This window comes from Ovis canadensis, chromosome 1, assembly GCF_042477335.2.
Source record: "Ovis canadensis isolate MfBH-ARS-UI-01 breed Bighorn chromosome 1, ARS-UI_OviCan_v2, whole genome shotgun sequence".
Lineage (NCBI taxonomy): Eukaryota > Metazoa > Chordata > Mammalia > Artiodactyla > Bovidae > Ovis > Ovis canadensis.
This window is the reverse complement of record NC_091245.1, coordinates 32,069,160-32,096,637: the sequence shown is the minus strand read 5'-3', so window position 1 is coordinate 32,096,637 and position 27,478 is coordinate 32,069,160. Positions and strand designations below refer to the sequence as shown.

The following is a 27,478-nucleotide window of genomic DNA, read 5'->3' as shown; positions in this document are numbered from 1 at the left end:
GTGTGAGTTAATGGAGACAGCTCAGATTCTGACCTGCTCCAGTCCCCTTGTGTATGTGCCCACATAGCCCACAGCTGCTAAAGCTAGACCCAGATGCAGGAGCACTCCTCCATTCAGATATTCTGCAGGTGCTAAGTTTTCAAAGCCAGCAGCAGAGGTATAAATCTATGGTTCTTGCAGCCACGACAAGAGAATCCAGCTTTTCTTCCTTTGTTGCATGACCCCAGGGGCTTACCTGTGGCTTCAGTCCCACCTCTGCGTGTGTTCCTCCCACCAGCACCTGTACCTGAGACCCCTCTAAGGCCAGTGGGGGTGGAGGCAGCAATGGGCAGGGTGTGCAAGCCCACTGGGGCCAGCAGGGCCAGAGGAGGTATTGGTAGGAGGGAAGTGGGAGCCTGCTCAGGTGGGTGCTCCTCCTAGTGCCCACCAAGGCAGGGGACAGGGGAAGGGGGCACAGTGGTGGCCCTGCCTCTTGTGTACCACTCAACAATGGCATTTTGCTTCTCTGGTGGCCCAGATTTCTTTCACAAACATTTCTGATTGTGGAACTCCTTATTCCTGCCTCTTCAGATCTGTCTGTTTGCAGCCAGTAGCTGTTCTCTTCCTGAGCCCACTCTCCAAACCCCACATTCCAGTACCCAATCCCTTCCACACCAGTGAACGTGACTCAGGCTGGGGCGTGCAGAGCTGCAGCACAGACCATTCATGTCGGTCTTACACTGTCCTGCCTGCCACAGACCAGTGTCTGTACTGTCTTTCTTCTCTGTCCCAGCTCTCCCCGGGGGAGGGGGAATGGGAAGCTGTTGTTTAATGAATGTAGTGGTCCAGCTTCCAAGATGGGAAGAGTCCTGGACATTCACTACAGTGTGACTATACTGAACATTACTGTACTATACTGTATACTTAAAAATGGCTATAGTGGTAAATTTAAAGTTAAGTGTATTTTACCACAATTTAAAAAATGTTAACCACTGAGGTATATACATCTGTCATGTCATGTGAGCCTTGCTACAACCCTGAACTGTTAGTAGGATATCCCCATTTTATAGTGAGGAGCTTAAGCCTCAGAAAAGTGAAGTAAATTGTCCAAGGCACATGACTGGAGAATGGCAAAGCTGAGCATCATATTCGGATCTCCTGATTCCATGCCCAGCGCTGGCTGCTACCACATAAGGGGAGAGGAAGGTCAATGGAATCAACTCGACTGCTGGTTGAAATATCAGAAATTAACCCTTGGAAGTTTGTGAAGAAAGCTATAAATGTGTGTGTAGGGGTGTGTATGTGTGTGTGAGTGAGAGAGAGAGAGGAGGAAGAGAAGGAAGGGGATGGAGGGAGGGTTGAAGAAAGAGGGAAGAGCATGTTCCCAGACACCTGCTTCATACTTCCTGTTCAATATTCCTCCCTTCCTAAATCTTCAGAGGGCAGGTGTGAGTCAACTGCAAACACAGTGAGGAAAGGTCACCCAACAGTTATTCCTTCAGCAGGCACAATCCAAAGTTACCTGCATGGAGATTGTCTGTATACCTATAATTAAGACCCTTAAGATGAGCGGAAGAAATTGGTGGCTCTTACTTTGGAAATGGCTCCATTAGATGTCCTCCTATGCTCTGTCCACCCACCACCTCCTCTGAAGACAGAAAATGACAAAATGCATTTACAAAAGTAAATTTAGCGAGGGAGGGGAGGGGACTGGGAAGAGCACCGCACAGGCCTCAAGCCCAATCCCACCTACATAGACCACCAGCTTCCTGTATGATCCTGTGCGTGTCCCTTCCTCTGCTCCAAGGGTTGGCCTGCTGTTACTACCACCATTTTCATTCGCTGAATTTGGGTGGAATTTAAAGTAGAACACAATCTCCCAAGGAGAGTCAAAAATACAAGAGCATCATCTCATCCCTTTTAAGTAGCTTTTATTTACTATGTTCCAGGCACTGGCACCCCACTCCAGTACTCTTGCCTGGAAAATCCCATGGATGGAGGAGCCTGGTGGGCTACAGTCCACGGGGTTGCTAAGAGTCAGACACGACTGAGCGACTTCACTTTTGCTTTTCACTTTCATGCACTGGAGAAGGAAATGGCAACCCACTCCAGTGTTCTTGCCTGGAGAATCCCAGGGACGGGGGAGCCTGGTGGGCTGCCGTCTCTGGGGTCGCACGGAGTCGGACATGACTGAAGCGACTTAGCAGCAGCAGCAGGCACTGTGATGGACTCTTTACATAGGGCAGCCCTCATCATTCTACAGCTTGCAAGTTATTTTTATGATGAGACTTCACTGATGATACCAAGTTTCCCAAAGTATTTGCCTAGATGATAAAGAGTGGAGTCAGAAATGGAACACGTACCTGTCAGCTTCCAAAGACTGCTCTTGTCTCCACCCTATGATGCTGAGCTCAATAGCCAGGCAACATGGAGCCAGGGAAGGAGTTAGCCTACCTGTCAGCCACAGGGCAAATTTTGTGGAGAAAGTGGGCATTACTGTTGCAAGAAAGCAGTTGACAAGTAGATGGGGGGATGCATTGGGTGAGCAGGAACACATAAGCAGGGTGGTAGAGTATAAAGTTTCTAGAAACTTGTCAATTATCCTTTTGGCTTCAGTTCAATTCAGTTCAGTTGCTCAGTCGTGTCTGACTCTTTGAGAACCCATGGACTGCAGCACGCCAGGCGTCCCTGTCCATCACCAACTCCTGGAGCTTACTCAAACTCATGTCCATTGAGTCGGTGATGCCATCCAACCATCTCATCCTCTGTCATCCCCTTCTCCTCCTACCTTCAATCTCTCCCAGCATCAGGGTTAAGTGGTGGTAAAGAATCCATCTGCCAGTGCAGGAGATGCCAGAGATGTGGGTTCAATCCCTGGGTTGAGAAGACCCCCTGGAGGAGAAAATGGCAATCTACTCCAGTATTTTTGCCAGGAAAATCCCATGGGCAGAAGAGCTTGGAGGGCTACAGTCCATGAGGTCACAGAGTCAGACACAACTGAGTTACTAAGCACGCAGACACATGTTGATCTATGGCTGAGATCATAAATCCACAACTTTCGTTCTTAAATGCCACATGAAGGGGTTTATTTGGACAGGCAGCAGAGAGCCACCAAAAGTTTATATCAAGGGGTTTATCAGCAACTGTTAGTGCTATATATCTATTCTTTGTATGTTATGAAGAAATTAGGCACACCTGCAGTGTTTCAAAGAGCACGTAGTTGGTTTCACTCTGCCTCAAATAGACAGTAGCATTACTGATACCTACATCAGCACCTAGAGCCTCTTAGCAAGCACAGTGAAGTCAGCTAATGGTGCTGCTTCTTTCTTTTCTTTTATGCTCTAGGAAGGATTAAGAAACTTCAAGGAACTTCGAGCCAAATTTCAAAATCTTGATGCATCATCTCTTTCAGGACCTATCAAATTCCCAGCAGGTGTTTCTCAAAAGGGAGACTTTGGAAGCAGACAGTCCATGAAGACTTTGGCCAGCGGGAAACCCCCCTCATCCAGTCATAATCAGCACTCACCCAACTGTGCTGATGGTGATCCCCAGCTTCTTAAACCCCAGCAAGTGAAGGAGACTCAGAAGAGTGAGACTCAGAAATGTTCTAATTACCTGGAACTTTTGAGTTTTCCTGGTTCTGCAGTAAGCTCACAGAAGGCTCCTCTGCTGTTAGATGTGTGTCCGTCAAATGATGAGATAGCCAATAAGAAGAAAGTCATGGTGAATGATAGCTTCAGAAACAAGCTCTGGAGCTGGGAGATTTTATCTCAGAAAAGTGAGACATCATCCGTCTTTCTCCCTGCCAGTTGTGGAAGCAGGGCCTTCCATCTAAAAGAGCAGAAAAGTATCAAGCTGACTCCAGAGGAGCCCAGGGAAGATATGGAAATAAAAGAAGCCCAGTCCCTACCTTCCCACAGGCACCTGATGGCCCAAAGGAGATTGTGTGCCATCTCTGAAGATCCCACCGTCCGACCTTCTCAATGTAGCAGGGAGAGCAGAGCAAACTCCAGTCCTGAGAGGAGCTTGACAGGGAGCATCTGTCACCCTGTCTATGACAATAAGCTCACCAGCCAGACCCCAGGTGAGAAATCAAGTCCCCACAGGCCTAGGGGGAGGGATCACTGTGTTTTTCTAATTTAGAGCTTACTGGCATGGGTGGTCTCATATGTGGCCTGGGAAGTGTTTGTCCCACACTCTAGCACAGATATTCTAAGCTCATCTGCCAGATTATAATTTCAGGTTTGGATTAAGTGATCAATCTCCAGGAATTATACAGACAGACAGGTGGGACAAACCCAGATTTGAATCCTTTAGCTCTGCTTCTTACAAGATGCCTGAACTGGGGCAGTCTGCTTAACTTCACAAAGCCTGGTTTCCTTTCCTATCAGTCGATCCATTGCCAGTCTTCCTTGTCTTAGTAAGTAGCACAACCACCCTCCTATTTGCTCAGGTCAAAAATCTAGGAATCATATTCTATTCCCCTCACCCTCCCCACCTCCCTGCCCCTTTGTTTGTAACTAATCATTGTTTGCAGCAAGTTCTTGGCTCTGTCACCAAAACACGTTCTGAATCTCCTGACTTGCTTCCATTTCTGCCTTCTGCTCTAGTCTGCACCACTACGGACCATCTCTTGCTTGGACCACCACAAGGTCCAGCTGGTCTCCACGCTTTCACAGTCTTGCCCTCTTGTATTCTATGCTCCTCCTCACAGGTACAGTGATGCTCTAAAGCATTAATCCAACCATATCACTCCCCTGCTCATTTCAACTTCAGCTGACTTACTGTGGCTCATCCAGTTTGCTCCTTGCCAGCATCTCGTACTCTTTTCTCTCTCACCACACTGACCTTCTTTCCATTCCTGATATACCAAGCTAGTTCCACCCCAGGGCCTTTGTACTCGCTGCTCGCTCTGTCTGGAACACTTTTCCTGTAGGACTTTGACATCTCACTCCTTCACTTTATCACGGTCTCCGCTTAGTACCACCTGCTGTGTGTGGACCTTGTGGATCACTCTATCTGAAATAGCCACCCACCTCCAGCAGTCTTTTTCTTACATGGCTTTAGTTTTCTCTCACTTACCCCTATCTAGTTTGTTATCTATTTGTTTACCTCAGTAAAGTATAAGTTAAGTGAGAATAAAAACTGTCTTCTTTACCGTTGTATCCCCAGAACCTAAAAGAACAAGGCCAGTTTCAATGAGTTCTCAAGAAAGTATTTTTTGAATAAATGGATGGCTGGCTGCCTGGCTCTCTTGCTTACAAAATCCTATTTGGTTTCTCTTCCACTCAGAATAGCATCTAAACTACTTACTATTGACTTCATAGCTCTGCTTCTTTTGGTCCCTGCTTATGTCTCCGACTTACTTCCTGCTGTCTTTCCCTGGCTCGCTAGCCAATAGACGACATCCTGGAATTCCTTGCTATTTTGTGAACAGACTTCATTATGACTCAGGACCTTATGATTTCTGTTCCTCCTTCCTATATAATACTTTTCTTTGATCTTTCCTTCATTACCTTTAGGTCTAAGTTCAAATGACACTTTCCCAGATAAGCCTTCTCTAGCCAAAGATCTCTATCTAAAGTCTATTACCTCACCACCAAGAATTCACATTCTTTCATATCATCCTGTTTTATTTCCTTTGTAGAATTAATAGAATGCTGTGATTTTCTCTGTTTACTTTTTTTAAATTGAAGTATAGTTGATTTACAACATTGTGTTAGTTTCAGATGTACAGCAAATGATTCAGTTATATATATATATATATATATATATATATATATATATATACATACACTTCTTTTCTTTTTAAGATTCTTTTCCTGTATAGGTTAATACAAGATACTGACTTTAATTCCCTGTGCTTGTCAGTAGGTCCTTGTTGGTTATCTATTTTATGTGTAGCAGTGTGTACATGTTAATCCCAAAATCCTTATTTGTCCCCCATCACTGCCCTGTTATAGTTTTCTTATCTGTTTATCTGTTTGTGTGTTTATCATCAGCCTCCTCCTATTGGAATGAAAATTCTTGAGGGCAGAACTCTATCTTTTCTTGTCCTTAACTCTAGTTCCAGCCCCTAGAACAATGCTTGGAATATAGTAAATTATTGTTGATGAAGGAATAGGGAGGAAGAAAGGATGAATGGGAGCGAGGAGAGATGGGAGGAAAGAAAGGTCTAGATAACCTACCTGACAGAGCTGTTGGGAGGATCAAATGGGATAACCCATGAAAATTGCTTAGCACAGTGCCTGATAAAAATTAGGAGCTCAGTTAGTAAGTAAGTGATCATTCATTTTACTGTCTTCTCTATTATCTGATAAAGACTAAAATCTCTGACTTTGCAGCTTATACTTCAAGTCTTAGAAGAAAGGAACTTTGGCCCTGTGTAACCCCTTCTAGTAGGGCTAGAAGGACCCCTGCTCCTTGACTGCAGAGGAGAGCAGGGCTTTGAGGGGTTCGCACTGATGTTTTTGTAAAACACTAGCCAAGTTTCTTTAGTTTTACCATGTGGTCAGCCACTGTATTTTGTCAACCAAAAGTCAAGGCACTTGAATAATAAAAGATTTTGTGCTGTTTTCAGTGTAAAAAGCATATACAATATTTATATATAAGGTTGGAATTTCTGTTGGTTAGCTCATCAGTGCAGAAGAATAAAATACGTAAAATTGGGACTGTCCTGGAAATTACAGGATATAGAATCCACAGGTGCCCAGGTACCACAAAGCCAGCCTTGAAACCTGTTCTGGATTTTGGAGCCCTGGAAATCAAGAGACCAGTTGTTACTCCTCTTCATGTCCCCCATATTGTTTGCCCCTCATGAGTGCTTGAAGAATCCTTTCAGGGAATAGCCACTGTCACTGCCCATCTGTCCATTCTCATTGTGCATTCCTGCCGATGCTGGGCCTGTGCTTGGCACTGAGAGATCACTAGGGCTTAGTGTCTTCCCTCTAGGAACCTACATTCAGTGGGAAGATTGACCGGCCCTTCTCACCTGTCACAGCACTGATGGAGAGGTGGTAACAATGTGCTAGGTGATATTGAACAAAGAGTGGTTGATTATGAGTTGGTTTTCTGGTAGAAATCAGGAAAGGTATCATTAGAGGAGGGTCTTAAAGAATGAGTCTAAGTTCACCAAGGGAGGAGTAAGGGAACAGCATACCAGAACAAGAATGGCATGAACAATTCAGTTCAGTCGCTCAGTCGTGTCCAACTCTTTGCAACCCCATGAACCACAGCACGCTAGGCCTCCCTGTCCATCATCAGCTGCCGGAGTCCACCCAAACCCATGTCCATTGAGTCAGTGATGCCATCAACCATCTCATCCTCTGTCATCTCCTTCTCCTGCCCTCAATCTTTCCCAGCATCAGGGCCTTTTCAAATGAGTCAGCTTTTCACATCAGGCAGAATGAACAAACTCTTGAATATTTGAGAGCTATTTAAGGCTTTTGAAATCAAATCTGGACTTGTAATAACCTACAAAAGAATCAGAAAAGGATCTTATACACATATAAAAACTGAGTCATTTTGCTGTATACCTGAAATGAACACAGGTTTATACACATATGCATACACAAACGTGTGACTCACTATGCTGCACAAACACAACTTTGTAAAATAACTATACTTCAAATAAAAAGGTGAATTAGAAATAGAATAAAAAATAAAAAGAAAAAAAGAAACTGCAAAAAATATTTATGAAATCTGGAAAACTGAGAAGCCAGTGGTGTGAGCAAAAGATGTTGGGACTGAAGGCTGGGGAAGCAGGATGGTAAGGTGTGGTAAGAACAAAAGTGTAGACTGATGCTGCGTGGTGTCTTAATACCAAAGGATGGAGTGAGTGGACAGCAGCTGAGGAGACTGAGCTTCATCCTCTGGGCAGCTGGCATGGTGGTGAGCTTGGGTTCACATGTTGATCAGGACACTCTGGCTACTGGCTTGGAGAACAGGTGGGAGGGGAGTGAGACTGAGGCCAACCATGAAATGGAGATAATAACCTATATTTTGGACTCTTTGTGCCCAGAGGAACAGCCGGATGTCAGGCATCCACAACTCCCCAGTACCAAGCCACTGCCTTCCATCGAGTCCCTGGGTCCTCCTCCCCCAAAACCGCCAAGGCCCCCAGTCGTGACCCTCCAGGCCTTCCAGAGGCAGGCAGCTGCTCTTTCCAAGCCCGATGGGGAAGGTAAGAAAACACACACACAGGGCCGGTGCACAGCCAGCCAAGGGCAGTCATGGCTCCCGTGCCCCCATCTCCCTGTCACCTCCCCCCGCTGCATCCGCTCCCAGGGGACGGTGCCAAACTGCTTTTCTGTGGGGCTGGACATCCATCACTGCTTATTCTCATGTAGAGGCTGTGGCAGCTTGCCCGTGAAATGACAAATCTGGGGGAATTGGCCCCTTATCGCTCCTGGGCCAGCCTGCTTCCCCTGAGAGCTTTGTGTTTGATCACTGGGAATCTGTCCAAGAGGAAGAAAAAGAAAAGTAGCTGAAGAGGGAGGCAGGGAGTCTTTGTTTTCCTACAAAGCCTGCGTTGTCAACACAGCCAAGTGGAGTAGGAGAGGGGGAGGGAGTGGAGGGAGGAAACTCAGTGTGAACTTGACCTGGGATCCTGATGGGAGTCCCCTGGGCCACTGTGGTCGGTGTTCAGGAATGGACTGAAGGGCCCCACCGCTGCCCCCACTAGCCCTCGTGCCATAGACTGCAGCGTCCCTGCTTGGCAGCCTTTCTGTGCTCTTGTGTGTTTTCCTCTGCTATGTAAGGGAACCTGCTCACCCCCTTCCACCCCCCGTAGCCTGATCCCACTGACACCGTCAACACCTTTGCTCACATTTGCTCTAATGAAACACGAGGTGAACGTACACTGTGGGGTGATGTGTAGTGCGGTGCTAGCATTTTCTTACTGTGGCCACGAGCACCAGTGAACAGTACACTGAAAGAGCTAATTCTTCATTCGTTTCTTCTCAGCTTGCTGATTGCTCACTTGACTGCTTTGGGCAACCTCAGGGTGAAATTTCCTTAACTCAGTGGTTCTCAAACATCAGCATGCATCAGAATCAACTGGAGGACTTGTTAAAATATAGCTTTCTGGGCTTGAACCCAGAGTTCTAAGTCAACTGGTCTGGGTTTGTGCTTAGTTGCTCAGTCATGTTCGACTCTGCAACTCTGGACTGTAGCCTGTCAGACTCTGTCCGTGGGATTTCTCTGGCAAGAATACTGGAGTGTGTTGCCACTTCCTCCTCCAGGGGATCTTCCTGACCCAGGGATCGAACCTGCATCTCCTTTGTCTCCTGCATTCCAGGTGGCTTCTTTACCGCTGAGCCATTGGAAAGTCTGGTCTGGGTTTGGAGCATTTGAGAATTTACGTTTTTAACAAGTTCACTGGGAGACACTGATATAGCTGGTCTGGGGGCCATGCTTTGAGAACCACTGCTAAAAGTTACCTTAAGTCATATCCTAAAAGGAAATTCTGTAACGAGAAACAGAGCTCTTCTAAGTATACTTTGATAATATGGCTATCTCCATATCAAAGAGGGTGGTTTGATTTTTATAAACATTAAATAATTCAGGCCTCAAACCATCTCTCTGAAAGAGAAAAACGTTGTCAGAGAACAGAGGACTAAGGTTTTGGGAATAAAATGGGCTCCCCATTTTATTAAATTTTATTAAATCCCAGCTCCCTCATCACTGGCTATTTAGGTTTGGTCGTGGGACCCACTGAGCTTCATTGTCCTTATCTGTAAAATGGGGATGATAGTGACACTCCTCTTGTAGGATGATTGTAAGGAGAAATGAGATGAGGCCTGGGAAGGCTGAACAGTGCCCAGCACAACAGTAAATGCTCGAGGAAGGCACTCCTACCATTACCTCAAGCATGCGTCGAGCAGCTGCACTCTTCTTTGCCGGACTCTGTCATAGAAACAAGAGATTAGTTACAACAAGTGCTGTTAGAGCTAGTGGACACCCACAGGGCAAAGGGAAAACAAGAACATCAACCTAGGTCTCATACCATTGAGGAAACTGGGTAAGGAGTATATGGGGTCCCTCTGTATTATTTCTTACTATTGCATGTAAACCTACAATTATCTCAAAGTGGAAAGTTTAATTTAAAAAAAAATGTAAAGAAACAAGAAATTAAGAGATAAATCCCATAGGAGTTTCGGGGCCCAAGGAAGTAAAAGTCTAATATAAAGACCCTGCAGTCATAGCTAAGCACCATAAAGTGTGTGTGAATCCTGCATGCAGTCCCTGGCAGTCCCTGGGTGCTGGGGTGGGGCAGGTGAGCTGCACCTCTACATTTTCTTTGGTGGTGGGAGGGGGTCAGGTCATTGTACAAACAGTTCACTTAAACAGACTGCCACTAACATGTCTTTTTTTTTTTTTTTGCCCTGCCTCTTGTTCTTGCAGAAGCTGCGAAAGAAGGCAACCTGCCTCCAGTGAGGTGAGTACCCATTTCTTAATTGTGCAGCAATGCGGCCCATCAACAAGGCTGCTTAGCCTGCCCCAAAGCAGGCAATAAGCACAGGTCAGGTGTCTGTATTTCTCAGAAGAGTTGGAGAAGAAGAAATAACAAATTGCAACCAACTGCAACTTTTGATTAAATGAGAGATTAAATAAACTGCATTTAACAACTGTGCTGATGTTAAGTTGCAAAGATGGGTCTCTGAGGTCCTTTTATTTATGGTACAGTTGGGCTCAGTAAATTGAAACATCAGCCTCCTAGTAATAAATCGGATTAGAGGCTACAGAGTGCTGTGGGCAGCTAGTAAGATCCCCTGGAGAAGGAAATGGCAACCCATCCAGTACTCTTGCCTGGAAAATTCCATGGACGGAGGAGCCTGGTAGGCTACAGTCCATGGGGTTGCAAAGAGTCGGACGCAACTGAGCAACTTCACTATCGATGGGACAAAGGACTTTCTGGCTTTGGTGCACTCCTTGTAATACTCTTGCCATGGAAGTGTCAGTCTGAGTATTGTGCCCTCTGATGAGTCATGCATTGAGCTGACCACTTTATACTGAGGTTCTCGCGTCCTCTTCTCAAGAAGGCTGCAAAGTTGCTGGCTCTGTTTTCATTTCATAGCTAGAGATACTTGGGCTCAGAAAATTTGCCACTTGCAGAGCCATGATTCTAACCCACATGTTCCCAAACTATTTTTTTTAAGCTGAGATATAATGGATATGTATAACTGTGTAAGTTCGAAAGCACAATATATTGGTTCAATACACATATTTCACAAGATTGTTACTGTGGTAGCATTAACTAACACTAGCTAGCACCTTTATCACCTTACATAATTATCATTTCTTTTGAAAACAGTTAAAATTCTAGTCTCTCAGCAAGCTTAAGTTTATAATAGAACATTTTTTTAAAACTATAATCCCTATGTTGTACAGTGAGTCTCCAGAATTTATGCTGCAAGTTTGTACTCTTAACACCTCCAGTTTCCCCGCTCCTCGGTCTCTGCTAACCACCATTCTACTTTCTGCTTTTACAAGTTCAGGTATTTTACTTTTTTAAGATTCCACATATAAGTGATATCACATAGTATTTGTCTTTTCGGACTTATTTGGCATAATGCCCTTGAGGTTCATCCATGTTGCAAATGGCAAGATGGCCTTCTTTTCAAGGCTAAATAATATTCCATATCTATATATATCCATCTTTATATATACATACACATATATCACATTTATAATATATGACATTCATGTATCTTTAACATTTGTTATCTATCACATTTACACACATATCTACTGTATACACATATACATTATACCTCTCTCTCACATCTTCTGTACCCATTCTTCTGTTTATAGACATTTCGGTTGTTTCCATATCTTGGCCATGTGAGTAATACTGCAGTCTTCATAGGAGTGCAGGTATCTGTTTGAGATCCTGTTTTCGTTTCCTTTGGGTGTATACTGAGGAGTAGGACTTCCGGATCATATGGCACTTCAATTTTTAATTTTTTGAGGAACCCCATGCCGTATTCCATAATGGCTGTACTAATAGATATGCCCCAACTGTTTTGAGTGTGTCACCTTAACTCCTTCACAAAGATGCTCCTGTTCTCAAGAAGGTCCGTCTTAGAAGGAAAACTAAACCTAAAAATGATCATACTACCTATTCACTCATTAAATGTTGATAATAGTAGAATGTATTACATTTTATAATAGAGAAAGGTACAAGTTTCAGAGGTTGCAAAAATGTGGAGAGATCGCTTTTCCTTGGGAGGGTCAGGGAAGTTTTTTTTTAAATAGAAAACATATCAGTTCGCTATTACTACAATAATACTACATAATAACAATATAACAATAGTAAACACAGTGAGTATGGGTTCAGTTGATCTGGGCTAGGCTCAACTGCCTGGCACATATGTTGCAGGCTGTCCAGGCAATCTTGCAAATGCTGAGTTAGAGTAAAACACTGAACGGTTACATGGCATTGGGCAGGGATCTAGGAAGGGAAGAAGAATAGAGGCATTAATTTCAATCAACCTAACAGTGAAGATGCAACATTTGAACTAAGTATTAAGGATAAACATCCGTCAGAAAACACAGGAAAAGACATCATAAGCAGAACCAAAAAGTGTGGAGTATCCTGTTTTCTTTTGGAAACTGAACTAGTTGAGTTTAGAGTATAGAAAGTATAGTAAGAAATGGGAAGGAATGTGTTGTTAGAGGGAGATAGGAACCAAATAATGGAGGATTCTGTACACCAAGGATTGGATGAGATGATCTGGTTCAACAAGGAAAAAACTGCCTGGAGCTAGATAAAATTCATGTGCTTTGGGAGCCCTTAGTTCAATTGCCTATTTGAATGAGTTCAGTGACGACACAGGGTAAGTCAGCTGCCTTCTATGTGCGTTTGTGTGAAAGAGAGAAAAAATTAGACAGCTCAGGAGATGATTTGTACTATTTGGTCTGTGAACGTGGGCCCCAGTGTCACAGTTTGAGGGGACAATGTACTTCTGCTGTGCTCTAAGTTGGTCTTGCTTCCCTCCAGCCTTGAATACTATGAGCATCTCAGTATGATTATGAGTGTGCTGTGATAGTAGTGTTCAGCTCAATATGCATTTTCTCTATAGCTTGGCTCTGGACTAAGCTGACTTCTTCTCTGGCATTTTAATCATCCATTTCAACATGCGGGGCAGTGGGGCAAACTTACTGTGATAGGCAAGTATTGAGAAACTGGTCAGTCTCTGGTGTGACACCTTCTTGCTAAGGAATTTACAAGCACAGTTTCAGTTTGACTTAAACAGTTTCCTTTGACTTTAAAACTTAATCTCATCTAAAATGAGACTCGCTATACTTCAGTGATGATATGAAAGACAAGAGATGAAGAGGGACCAGAATACTTAGGTGTGGCTTCATGGAAGTAAAAACAACTTGAAATGTATCCTGTAATGATAGGTCAGGATTACATAGGTCTACTTATTTGTTCCCTTTTGTGAGACTCTGTAGCTCAGACAGTAAAGAACCTGCCTGCAATGCAGGAGACCTGGGTTTGACTCCTGGGTCAGGAAGATACCCTGGAAAAGGGAATGGCTACCCACTCCAGTGTTCTTGCCTGAAGAATTCCATGGACATGGGAGCCTGGCGGGCTATAGTCCATGGGGTAGCAAAGAGTCAGACATGACTGAGCTGCTAGCACTTTCACTTTCTAAGGCAGGTGAGGGTAGAGTAGTATTCCCAGAAATAATGACATTCTTGGCTTATAGTAGGTAGATGGAAGAATGGATGGCTGGACAGACCGAGGAACAGAGCAATGGATGTTCACTATAGAGCTAGAACATGATTGAAAGCAAGGTGGCAGAGAAGAGGATATAAACAGACAGAAGAAGGATGCTGATGTGGAAAAGTAAGACATGACATTGAATTCTGAAATACATTAAGTGCCATGCTAAGGGTTTTGAATTTTATCTTGTAATGCTAAGAAATTACTTTGAACAAGTAAATGCCATGATGCTGAGCATTCTTAGATACAACTTCCATGGAAACTGCTGCTTGTTTAGGAAGAACATCTTCCATTAATACCATGTTCATGGTATTAATCATCAATGAAGATATTAGATTAGAAATAGAATATGTCAGATCTCATTACTGGAAGGGGGCCTGGCAATTATCTGATGCAACAGGCCATATAGCATAATATCAACAAAAATCTGAGCTTTAAATCTCAGCCTTGCCACTTAACGTTTATGTAGTCTTGGACAAATGTCTTAACTTCTGCAAACCTCAGTTTTACTTATGTAAAATGGGATATTAATAGTTCCTAACACATGCAGTTGTGGCATGGGTTGAGTGAAATAATAGTTTTAAAGTGTTTAGTGCATTACAAAGTGTCTAGAGAGTGTTGAGGAAAGTTTGCTTGGCTGTTATATAACCTCTCACCAAGGGCAGGGATTCATGTTCAGAACCTTATTCTCTTCAAAAACCCTTTGATGGGGAGCTCATTGCCTGGAGATTTCGGTGTTTTTCTTTTGGGAGGGCGGATTTTATTCATTTGACGCACATTTGTTGAGCATCTACCATATGCCAAGTGCTCTTATATTGAGACTACCCTGAGAACACAGCAGCATATAAAAAATATCTTACATGTGCCCACACAAACATTTGTTTGTTTATTCAAAAGTCCTTGAAGTTGGGCTGGAAAAGAAATGACTTCCTTACTCTACACACTCAATCATCTATCCTGGATCTACTGATTGATGTAATGGATGTCGTCTCTACTCCTTTCTTTAAAAAATTTTTTTGTTATCTATTTGGCCACATTGGGTCTTAAGTTGTGGCAGATGGGATCTTCATAGCATCCTGCAGATCTTTCATTTCAGTGGACGACCTCTCTAGTTTGGGCACGAGGGCTTAGTTGCTCAGAGGCATGTGGGACCTTCGTTCCCTGACCAGGTATCGACCCTGCATCCCCTGAAATAAAGAGCTTCTCTCTGTTTTAGTGTCTGAATCAGAGATTCCCTGACTCAGGACTACCCTCTGACTCTTCCTAATAGGAAAAAACCCATAGTTATAGCTAATGAGGATTAGTTATAGCTAACTATAACTATAGTTATTCTTAACCACTGAATCAGCAGGGAAGTCCCTTTATTTTTTCTTTACATGATGTTTTTTAAAATATCTAAGGACTACATTCTTCCCTAATCTCAAACTCTTATTGTTTTTAACCATTATTCACAAAACAGGGGTCTATGTTTTTGCTGTATCTCTGCAGATATATTTTGTAATCCTCTTTTTAGGAACTCAATGCATTTACAATAGCCATTTTTACTTCTAAGCCCCTTTATACTGTGTATTACATATAAGCGGCATTGTGTGATGGAGCAAGTACAGGCCCAGAGACAAATTAGCATGGGTTCAACCCTGCCTCTAATACAAGTCAGTGAACAGCTGAGCTTTGATATGCATGTCTCTAAAGTGAACATAGTAATATTTACTTCATTGATTGTCACAAAGACTAAATGATGTAGAGTATATAAAGCTCGGGAATACACAGAAGATGATCAGTGAATCTTAGTTTCTTCAACCCTTGGCCTCACCCTTTCTTCTTCTCTCTAGAATATTAATATCACATTAATGAAATGACTCTTTGGAGTTTATCCTTTGTCATCACTCTTTCATGCAAACCAAGCTAGTTGGCATGCCTCTTGAATAAGCAGCTTCTATTTGTGTGTGTGAGCAAAGCAGGTTAGTCCCAGGGCAGCAATCAGCTCTGAGTCTATGTCAGTACTTAGCAGAGTTGACTGTTGGCTAATATTTTATTCATTAGCTATAACTATGGGTTTTTTTCCTGTTAAGAGTCAGAGGGGAGTCCTGAGTCAGGAAATCTCTGATTCAGACACTAACAGAGAAGCTCTTTATTTCAAGAGAATAGATTCAGATAGTACAATGTTTCTCTCATGTGAGGGTCTGTGGGTAGATTTTAGGAGTCCACCATATTCTCTCCCAAACATTTAATTTTGATTTTCATGTTGACAGTAGTCTTTAAAAGATAATATAAACCTGTTTTCAATGTCTGGATGGCCTCCTTCAACCTGGTACTTTGGAACATACTTTTGTGTTTGTGTTTTTGGTATTTCTACCCCACGCAGAGTGGGGAATAGAAGTGTCTTCTAGGGCTGAGCCGATTATGTGATCACGTCTAGGAGCTATGTTATGACTAGGAAGAATAGATCCCAGGGAATGAATGCCTTTCCTAAGGCACTCAAGTAAAACAATGATAACAGAGAAATGACACGGTGGTCAAATAAGATACGGCTGTAGTTCTTACTTGAACAGTGGTAAATGCTATGAGGAAAAATATATATAAGTTTTAAAGGTTACACTCCACTTACAGTTGTTACAAATATTGGCTATATTCCCTCTGTTGTGTAATATATCATCGTAGCCTACCTTGCATCCAATAGTTTGTACCTCCTTCTTCCCCACCCATGTATTGACCCTCCCCCTACAACTGGTAACCACGAGTTTGTTTTCTGTGTCTGTGAGTCTACTTTTATAAAGGAAAAAGCATATTAGGATAATAAAGTGGGATTGGAAATGAAACCAAGGAGGTGGAGGACCATCAGGAAAAGCCTTCCTGAAGTGGTGACATTTGGGCCCCCATCATGGAGGTCTGGAAGATGTTCCAAGAGAGGGACAGCCGGGGTGCACTCTCAAGCAAGAACCACTCTCAATGACTTTCAAGAACGAAAAAGGCAAGGAGTAGAGCTAAAACTCAGTGTGCTAGGGCAGTGGTAGTGGTGATTCTTAGAAGCCATGGACTGAGTTTGGAGTTTGCTCTAAATGCATTGGGAAGCCAGGTAGTGAGCTGACATTTATTTGGGGAAGATCAGTCTGGTTGCTGTGTAAATAACATATAGTGAAGAAGCAGGTAGAAACAGGCAGATAGCCTAGGGAACCTTTGTGACAACAATGAAACAGTGACAGTATTAGAAATAGCAGTCAGTGCTGACATAGTGTCCGTTCTAAGGATGTGAATGATTTCATTTGTGACAATCTTTAAGAAGTAAATACAATGATTATAGATTTTATAAATGGGAAAACGTGAGTCGCAGGCTAAATAACTTGACACGGCCACACTTCTAAGGTGAGACCTAGAGGTTGAGAGGCAGCTGGCCATACAGAAACATTCCAGGAAGCAGGAACAGCATTTGCAAAGTCCTTGATGTAGGAGAGTGGAGAGCATCCTTGTAAAACAGAGAGGAGACCAGTGTGGTTAGAGTGCAATGAGGGAGAAAGAGGGTCATAGGAAGGAGTTTGGAGAGGTTGCTAGGGCTGAGATCATACACGTGAGGCATTCAATGGTTTTGTTGTTACTTTTTGTTTAATTAGAAGATAGTTACTTTATGATATTGTGATGATTTTTGCCATACATCAACATGAATTAACATTGTTTTGTTGTTTTTAAATTAAATAGCATAAGCAAAGTTGTCTAAGCTATCTTTTTAAAAGATCATCCTGGCTGCTGTATGGAGAATAAACTGTTGAAGGACCAGAGAAAAATGATACTTAATTAGTGCCTTAAAGAGTAAGTAAGAGCTACTGTATAGCACAGAGAACTCTACTGAATACTCTGTGGTGACCTAAATGGGAAAGAAATTCAAAAGAGAGGATACACGTATATGTATAGCTGATTCATTTTGCTGTACAGTAGAAACTAACACAACATTGTAAAGCCGCTGTACTCCAACAAAAAAAGTAGTGTTAAAAAAAGGCCTATTCACTTGTTAGTTATCATAATAAAGGAAAATTACCAAAAAAAAAAAAGTGAAAGTTTGTGGAAAGGACATTGGCAGCAAGGTTGTTACAAGCAGGAGAACCACATAAGAAAAAGCACAGAGGCAAGAAACATCCTGATGTGTCGAGGAACCGCAGTAACTTGGCGTAATTAGAATGCATAGTGGCAGTCTGCGTAGCATGTAATAATAGTTCAGCCAATACTGGCTGAATAATATAATGGACTCAGATGGTTCTTAGCTTGAGACTCAATTATATAGTCTATTTTTGTTATTTTCTAGATTCTTGAGTGTAGTTCAGCTCTCTGTCTAAATTATAAATTCTTTGAAAGCAGGGAGAGAATCAAATACTTCTTTCTTACCAGCTACATAATTTTGAGATCTTTAAAAATTGAACAACACAGCAATACTTGAAAACAAGAAGATCGAAGGAGTGTGTTATAAGGAGTTAAAAGCATAGACTTTGTGGTCAGATAGCCTTAGGTTTATGTTTTGAGCTCCACACTAGCTGTGTGATCTTAGAAGAGTTATTTAATATCTCTGGGCCTCTGATTTCCTCACATGGGAAAATGGAGAAATCAATAAATCCTACCTGTTTTGGGTCACTGTGAGGATCAAGATATGTATCTATAATTCCACAAAGTTCCCAGAAATGTTGTAAACACTTGATAAAAGGCAGCAATTTGTCATGTGTTTGGAGTGCAGGGTTTGCCTGTAACAATGTCTAGGGCTGCAGGCAGCGGCCGGCTTCAGGAGGTCTGTTTCCTAGGAAAGCCTGCCAGTAGCTCAGGGGATGACCCTGCCTTTCACTTCTTAAAACAAATGCTCTCAGATATGATATCCTACCTCAAAGCAGACACTCTGAAATTCAGGTATTTTCAAGCTTGGCCTTAATAATAAAAATGAGGGCTTGGGGTCATTTTTATTCATGCAGTGAAAGTTGCTACTGGATTATTGAGAAATTGCTTAGTGGTTATATTAGTAGAAGTCAGGGTGTGTTTAAAGAGTCGTTCCTAAGTTCATCAGTGATTTCATTGATTCTGTTAAGTAATACTATTAAGGTTAAGTAATACTATTCTTATAAGTGATAATATCAGGCACAGAGAAATATAGTAACTGCCTTGTCACATGTTCCCCATATACTGACTGCTATATAGAAGAATTGATCTGTGAAACCGTTGGATCAGCCTAATGAAATTTTGAAAAATATCATCTAAAACCCACTTTTAAGCTCTGTGACCTTCACCATCACTCTGGGCTTCATCATTTTCATTTCTCATTTTTCCTTGTTCCTGTAGTTCCAAGGAAAAGAGCAATGGGCTAGGAATTAGAAGGCCTGTTTTCCTGACCCACAGTGGTGCTGTCTTGAGTGAGTTACTGAAGCTCTCCAAGCCTCAGTTTCCACATGTGCTACTGAGAGGATTCAAGGAGAGAAGTATGTAACATTAGCGTGAATAGAGCTTGAGGGAATGAGGGCATGTGAGTTAATGAGTGAGAAATTTCGGCGCTTCTGTGCGTCCCCGTCTTCAGTGCACACGATGGCCTCTCGTCATGGCTTTGCTTCATAGTTTGTTCGGTCCTCTTGGGTCCTCTCTGCGGTGTGTGCCGATGACCTCCTCCTGCACTGACTTCCATTGCGTAGGAGTGTTCATGCTCTGTTTGACCTCAGCTGGCACTTTTATTTTTCCGAGAAATTCTGCAACAGAGTGATTGCGACCCAAGATTCTGCACTCAAATATCTAGCTTCTAATCTCTGCTCTGCTGCTTACTACTCTGTGACCTGGATTGTGCCTCAGTTTTCTCATTTGAACATGAAAAAGTGATAGTATCTTCATAGGGTCAATTGAGAATCAAATAAATTGAGATATATACTTGGGACAGTGCCTAGCACAAAGTAAAGGAATAAAAGTTATTAACTATTATTATTGCTGACATGCCCTCCTTATGGATGAGACCAGTGGTTTGACAAAGTAGTTTCAAAGTTAATAATATTACTCCTGAAACTGAGATTACTCTAATAACATTCACAAGGTCATTGTATTAGTCAGTGTTCTCCAGAGGAACAGAACCAGTAGGGTATGTATTTTATGTATTTATGCATTATATATTAGATTGCATATATGACATATATAATATTTCATTATTTATTAAGTATGAGGAATTGGCTCACACAGTTTTAGAGGCTAAGATGTCCCATGATCTGCCATCTATAAGCAGAAAAGCCAGTGGTATAATTCCAAGTCCAACAGCCTGAGAACAGAGTAGCAGATGGGATAAATCGCAGTCCAAGGGCAGGAGAAGATGAGTTGACATGACCCAGATCAGCAGATGAGCCAGGACAAACCGAGTGGATTCCTCTTTCCTCCTCTTTTGCCTCTGTTCACACCTCAATGGATTGCCTACTTGTATTAGGGAGGGCAGTCTGCTCTACTGAGCCCACTGACTCAAATGCTAACTTCATCCAGAAACACCCTCTAAACAGTTCTAGAAATAATATTTATCAGGACACTCTGTGACCAGTCAAGTTGACACATAAAATTAACCATCCCTTTAGTCACTGTACTTTGGTGGCCCTTATGTAGAGAGAGTTGACTTACCCATTCATGAATTAGAAGCAAATACCTAGCATCCAGAGCTGAATGATATTGTTTGCTGTTGATGATATTGTACAGTCACAGTAGAATCTGTGAAGTTGTGAAGCATGCAGGGGTAGGAACTGGGCATGCATATACACATGGGTATACATGTATATGTGCATAAACATATATAGGCTACATAAACCCATGTGTAAAATGATAGTAAAATCAAATACAAAGATGCATATGTAGAGGGGTGTGTGTGTGTGTGTGTGTGTGTGTGTGTGTGATGTAAAAATGGTAGAAGTGGAAGAACTGGTGATAGAGGCAGTAGAAGCTAAAGTCCAAGTGGTTAATGTGTGCAGAGGGGGAAATGGTGGTAAATGTTACTGTAAATGGAAGTAGTGAGCTCTGTGTGCCAAGCACTGTGCTAAACACAGCATAATGACAATCAGCTCATCCTCATCAGAAACAGGATTAAAGGAGGAGGAGACTTGGATCCAACTATGTATGCAGGGTCACAGCCAGGTAAAGCTGGCTAGAGGTGTGGAGATTCTACCCCAAAAGCCTCTATTTCCAGAAGTGTGTCTCTCCTTATAGCCATTCTGGTAACTACTTCATCTTTTAACCATTATCTAATATTTAGAAGACAGAGGTTGGAATAGCTTATGAGGAAAAATTTAAATAAAAAATTTTCCATGCAATTTTGTAAACCTTGCACTAATGCATTTCGAGATCCAGTTTAGATAGAATGGATGCCATTGTTTGTATTCTAATTACCAGTCATTTGATTCAAGAATTAATTCTTTCATTCAGGAATTTCTTAGGGTAAAAGCCTATGGGGAGGTGAGTCTTACAAGAAGTATTTATTGGAGACAGAAACTTTTCCACTTTGGGACTTTGGGTAATTGAGAGATCAGATGGTCTCATCCTTCCTTGTCACCAGGAACCGGTAGAATGTCCCAGGGAGCAGCTGCTGGCTAAGCTACAACTCTTCTTCCTACTTCTAGAACTGGTGCACCATCGAAAAAAATGGAATAAGTTGGATTTTCAACTTAGGTCCACACCCCTAATAAAACAGATGAAAAGCAGGGCACACTGGTTTTGTCATTAAGTCTCAGTCTTTTCTATTTCAATTCAGGTTCTTTAGATTTTCCGAAACTGTCTTGCAGTGAAACTTGTTGACTCATCCTCGTGCAGTGTAGCATAGGAGAAGGTGAGCATGGAAAGGTGCCTGTCAGGCATTTCCCACATGTTAACTCAGTTATTCCACCACTGAACTGCTGGTGACCCAACCAGTGAGATCACACGACCAGTGAGAGGTGGATAGGATGAATCTAGGTACAGTGTCCAGCATGTAGTACCCTCAAAAATTAGCAGCTGATCCTGTCGTGGAAAACTTCACTGTTTGACGAAGTGAGTTGGTGTTTGAATATGCTACGTGAGCTGCTTTCCTAGCATGTACAGTCTGATACAGAGGTTTTCTTCAAAGGAGGGTGGTGGCCCAGGAGTGGACTTGGCAAGAGGAAGTCACAAGTCTGTGTTTCATCCTGAGAGCCCAAAAATCTGTTTAGAAGATAGGTTTCTAAGGGTCCAAATACAGTTAGAAAATATTTGCTTTCACAAGTCATCTTTAACATTTCCACTGCATTTACAGGGTTCTTATTTCTCCAGGAACATAAGGTTGAAGGTATCATTAAGAAGCATTCATATTTTATTATGCAATGTTTAAATTACTAGAGGTTTTCTATAAGAAAGTCAGAAAAAAGATAAAAACCTGATGCTATATGCAAGTAATAAAAGGAACTTTGCAAAATGCAAACCTCAGCACTTCTTTTTTTAAATACTGTAATTTTAATAATATAATAAATTTGTAGCACAATTTTTATGGAATGCCTATATGCAGAGGGCAGATATTTCATTCAATATCTATAGTATACCTTTCAAGTAGATTTTATTATTACTGTTTTGTGGAGTAGGAAACTGAAGATTTAAGGTATGTATTCAATACTTTTAAAACTAGAAAATGGAAGAGAGAAGATTAAAATTCAAATCTGTCTGACCCCAAGCTCCGAGTCTGTCAGTAATTCTGTGATGCCTCCCAATGATGTCTAAAGTCCTAGATACAGACTGTACACAAATATTGTAATTAATGTGGAAACAAAGAAATTGAAGCATAGATATATTTAAATTATAGAATTATTTCTTCCCAGAAATCCAGGTTCATTATATTGACCCATGTCATATTACATCAAGGTGTATCTCAGATCTTGTTTTAATGGACCAGGAAAAAGATAAAAGACATTCTCAGATGGCAGAAAGGGAAGTTTAAATACATGTACAGTGTCTTTTTTCCCTTTTAACATAATGCTAGGACTGCTTCTCTATAAAGACAACTGATCTGAAAGATGATTTTTTTAATGCTCTGTTGAAATTCTTTCTGATTATCTGAAGTCAGATATTTATTCATTTCTGACAAAAGTAGTCCAAGAAATTGATTAGACATTTCTTTCAACATTTCCACAAATTGTTTCTAATTAATAAAGTTAATTTACCATAGACCCATGGAGATTGTTAGGTCACTGGAGCATAAGATGCATGGCATAGTCTATAATTTAAGAACATTTTTCTCGATTATTTTATGCAGGGGGAAGGGAACAAAATAGTGAGAGAAGAAACTACTGATGCATTAGAGTTCATAATTTTTCCTCTTCAGCAAAATGAACTGTCCATCCATATCTTAAAATATTACAGAGATTATGAAAGAAAAACCTGAAATAACCAAAGTGGTCAAATATAGATAGGGAATCGAGTGGAATATGCTTATAATATTAAAAAAAAAATGTAGGGAAACAGAGGAGGAAGTCCAGCCTTTTCACTGTCTATAACTACAGAAATAGGGCGGGAATCTGGAAGAATACCAAAACGAAAAGAGCTCACTTGTGTGGTGGTGGAAGGGTTATGGGCGATTCGTTTGTCTCTCGCCTAGCCACAGTCCAGGTGAAGAAGTGATTTTCCGTTTGCTGTAGATAAAATTGTAGGAAGCCCTCTTCCTTTCACTCCTAGTCCTGTTTCTTTCTTCCCAGAACAACTCCAACTATGACTATTAGAGTGTATCCATTTGCATTTCTTATTCTTCAGCTACAAACTCAGATGTCTGTTAAAGATACAGAATTTTACATTTTTGTATGCACAGCATCTTGTTTATCCTTCTGAAACTTGAATTTTTTCAAAGCTGTTTTCATATCGTATCTATGCTGATGCATGTACAGCTAGTTTAGTCATTATAATTGCATACTATATATATTTCATCATGTGAAAGAAAGTGAAATTGAAGTCATTCATCGTGTCCGACTCTCTGTGACCCCGTAGACTGTAGCCTACCAGCCTCCTCCCTCGATGGGATTTTCCAGGCAAGAATACTGGAGTGGGTTGCCATTTCTTTCTCCAGGGGATCTTCTCAACCTAAGGATCGAACCCAGGTCTCCTGCACTGTGGGCAGGCGCTTTAACCTCTGAATGTATCATAATTCATGTATTTTCTGACTGAGGGATATTGAAATTGTTTCTTATCTTCACATTTCCCAATGACATTGCAGTGATCATCCTTATGTATTTCCAGGTGAATATAAGCAAGTTTCTCTAGGTTATTTACTTAAAGTAGAAATTGCTAAATAATAATAAGAAACTTCAGTTTTACTATAATAGGTATTGAAAACTTATCTCTCAAAGTGGCTGTCCTCTCAAACCAGTATAAAGAGTTTCTCCGTGTTCTGGCCAAATGTTGTGCTTTTCCAGTCAGGGGATTCTTGCTAAACTGACAGATGTAAATGAGATTCTCATTGTCTTGGCTCCATCTTCCTGTTGACCATATGACTTCAAATTTACTCTTGTAAATGATCAGTTTTTTTTTTTCTGTAATGTCTTCCATATCCTTTTGTTCAATTTTCTATGGATTTGGCTTTTTCCTATTTCAGGCATTCCTGATAGAGTTTAGATATCAACTAAAGTTTATTAGACTTCATTATTAAGTGTGGCATCTGTTGGCATTTAACCTAGTTGAGAGAGTTTATCTACATGGAAATTTTTTTATATCTATTAAAATAGTTGAGAGTTTTTCTCTCTCATTGTTTCAGTGTGATTCATTGTAGTGATAGATTTTCTGATATTGAGCCTTCCTTGAACTCTTGGAATAAGTTTTAGTTATTCTTAAGCTGATTTTAATACTAATTCATTTATTTAGTACTTAGTGAGTTTGGACTAAAGTTTCTTACATGAAACTGGGCTTTATTTTTATTTCATTGTTTGAACTTTTTGTAATTTTCATATCAAAATTACACTATCCTCTGAAAATGAGTAAAGTAGTTTTTCTCTTTTTTTATCCTCTGAAACTTTGCTAAAATTTTCTCATAAAACATAGTGGACGAAAAGGAGAGAGATGCATTGAGTGTGGAGGTGGGTGTGAGGGCGATTGATCCGAGCCCTTTAATGGTTTGTTGGCCTACTAGTGTTTCTGGTTCTCCTTCAGTCTCTGTGGTAATTTTATATTTCCCTATTAATTTGCCAAATTTCCCTAAAATTTCAAATGTATTGGCAGAGAGCTGATCTTAATTTTTTTCTTAGATTTCTGAAAGTCTGGAACAAGCTCTAGTTTTGTCCCCTTTCATTTCTGTAGTTTGTGTGTGTACAGATATATGTGTGCCTTCCCACATTGTCTTGATCAGTCATGCTAAAGTGTGGTCTGATATTAATACATCTACCTAAGCTTTCTTTTGGAAAGTTTGCTTTATACGCTTTCTCCATTGATATGGGAGCTTTGGTTTATCTGTCAATTTTTAACAGCATTACCAAGATTTTTCCAACATCCAGTCAGATACTCTCCATTTTCCTTACAGTAGACTAATCTATGTGCATTTTTTGGTGATTCTTGATCAGTCTGGACTTTTTCCTATTATATTTTATGTTTTAGACTTACCATGCAACTGCCTTATGTTCATTTATCCTTTCCTGCCTTATTAATATTGAATCTTTCTCATTTAGTATTTTCCTTCTACCACTTAGAAATAGAGGAAAACAATAGAATGGGAAAGACTAGAGATTTTTTTCAAGAAAATTAGAGATACCAAGGAAACATTTCATGCAAAGATGGGCACAATAAAGTAGAGAAATGGTATGGACCCAACAGAAGCAGAGATATTAAGAAGAGGTGGCAAGAATACACAGAAGAACTATGCAAAAAAGATCTTCACAACCCAGATAATCACGATGGTGTGATCATTCACCTAGAGCCAGACATCCTGGAATGTGAAGTCAAGTGGGCCTTAGGAAGCATCATTACAAACAAAGCTAGTGGAGGTGATGGAATTCCAGTTGAGCTATTTCAAATCCTAAGAGATGATGCTGTGGAAGTGCTGCACTCAATATGCCAGCCAATTTGGAAAACTCAGCAGTGGCCACAGGACTGGAAAAGGTCAGTTTTCATTACAATCCCAAAGAAAGGCAATGGCAAATAATGCTCAAAGTACCGCATAATTGCACTCATCTCACACGCTAGTAAAGTAATGCTCAAAAATCTCTAAGCCAGGCCTCAAAAATACATGAACCATGAACTACCAAATGTTCAAGCTGGTTTTAGAAAAGGTAGAGGAACCAGAGATCAATTGACAGCATCCACTGGATCATCAAAAAAGCAAGAGAGTTCCAGAAAAACATCTATTTCTGCTTTATTGACTATGCTAAAGCCTTTGACTGTGTGGATTACCACAAACTGTGGAAAATTCTTCAATAGATGGGACTACCAGACCACCTGACCTGCCTCTTGAGAAACCTGTATGCAGGTCAGGAAGCAACAGTTAGAACTGGACATGGAACAACAGACTGGTTCCAAATAGGAAAAGGAGTATGTCAAGGCTGTATATTGTCACCCTGCTTATTTAACTTCTATGCAGAGTGCATCATGAGAAATGCTAGGCTGGAAGAAGCACAAGCTGGAATCAAGATTGCTAGGAGAAATCTCAATAACCTCAGATATGCAGATGACACCACCCTTATGGCAGAAAGTGAAGAAGAGCTAATGAGCCTCTTGATGAAAGTGAAAGAGGAGAGTGAACAAGTTGGCTTAAAGCTCAACATTCAGAAAATGAAGATCATGGCATCTGGTCCCATCACTTCATGGCAAATAGATGGGGAAACAGTGGAAACAGTGTCAGACTTTATTATTTTTGGGCTCCCAAATCACTGTAGATGGTTGACTGCAGCCATGAAATTAAAAGACTTTCACTCCTTGGCAGGAAAGTTATGACCAACCTAGACAGCATATTAAAAAGCAGAGATAGTACTCTGCCAACAAAGGTCTGTCTAGTCAAGGCTATGGTTTTTCCAGTAGTCATGTATGGATGTGAGAGTTGGACTGTAAAGAAGACTGAGCACTGAAGAATTGATGCTTTTGAACTATGGTGTTGGAGAAGACTCTTGAGAGTCCTCTAGACTGCAAGGGTATCCAACCAGTCCATCCTAAAGGAAATCAGTCCTGAGTATTCATTGGAAGGACTGATGTTGAAGCTGAAACTCCAGTACTTTGGCCACCTGATGTGAAGAGCTGACTCATTTGAAAAGACCCTGATGCTGGGAAAGATTGAGGGCAGGAGGAGAAGGGGACAACAGAGGATGAGATGGTTGGATGACATCACTGACTCAATGGATATGAATTTGGGTAAACTCTGGGAGTTGGTGATGAAAAAGGAGGCCTGGCATGCTGCATTCCATGAGGTTGCAAAGAGTCGGGCATGACTGAGTAACTGAACTGAACTTCTACCACTTAAGAAGTTAAATATTCTGTTTCTATTCTTTTTGTGGTGACAAAGTTTGACGTCCACAGTTAACTAAGTCTAATGATAATGAAAATCTCTATCCTGCTCCTGAATGGTGCCTGAGAATAATTCTCATGGCCCTGTTTCACAATCTTCAATAATTATTATTTAGCATCTTAATTCTACTGTATTCTTTTTTAAATTTATTTTTTAATTGGAAGGTAATTGCTTTACAGTGTTGTGTTGGTTCTTGCTGTAAAACAGTGTGAATCAGCCATAACTATTTATACATACATATATATATACATACATACATATATACATATATATATATACATACATACATATATACATATATACATACATAC

At 41.2% G+C, this 27,478-nt stretch overlaps 1 protein-coding gene across 1 annotated transcript in view; it reads left to right on the top strand.

The window, feature by feature from the left end:
* The window catches only part of FYB2 (FYN binding protein 2), a 132,650-nt gene that overhangs the window by 49,479 nt on the left and 55,693 nt on the right, over positions 1-27,478 (top strand). Inside the window, exons 2-4 of the mRNA XM_069592672.1 lie at positions 3,325-4,063; positions 8,000-8,161; positions 10,384-10,417. Of these exons, the coding sequence (XP_069448773.1) occupies positions 3,325-4,063; positions 8,000-8,161; positions 10,384-10,417 (935 nt within the window). The remainder of the gene's footprint in view (positions 1-3,324; positions 4,064-7,999; positions 8,162-10,383; positions 10,418-27,478) is intronic.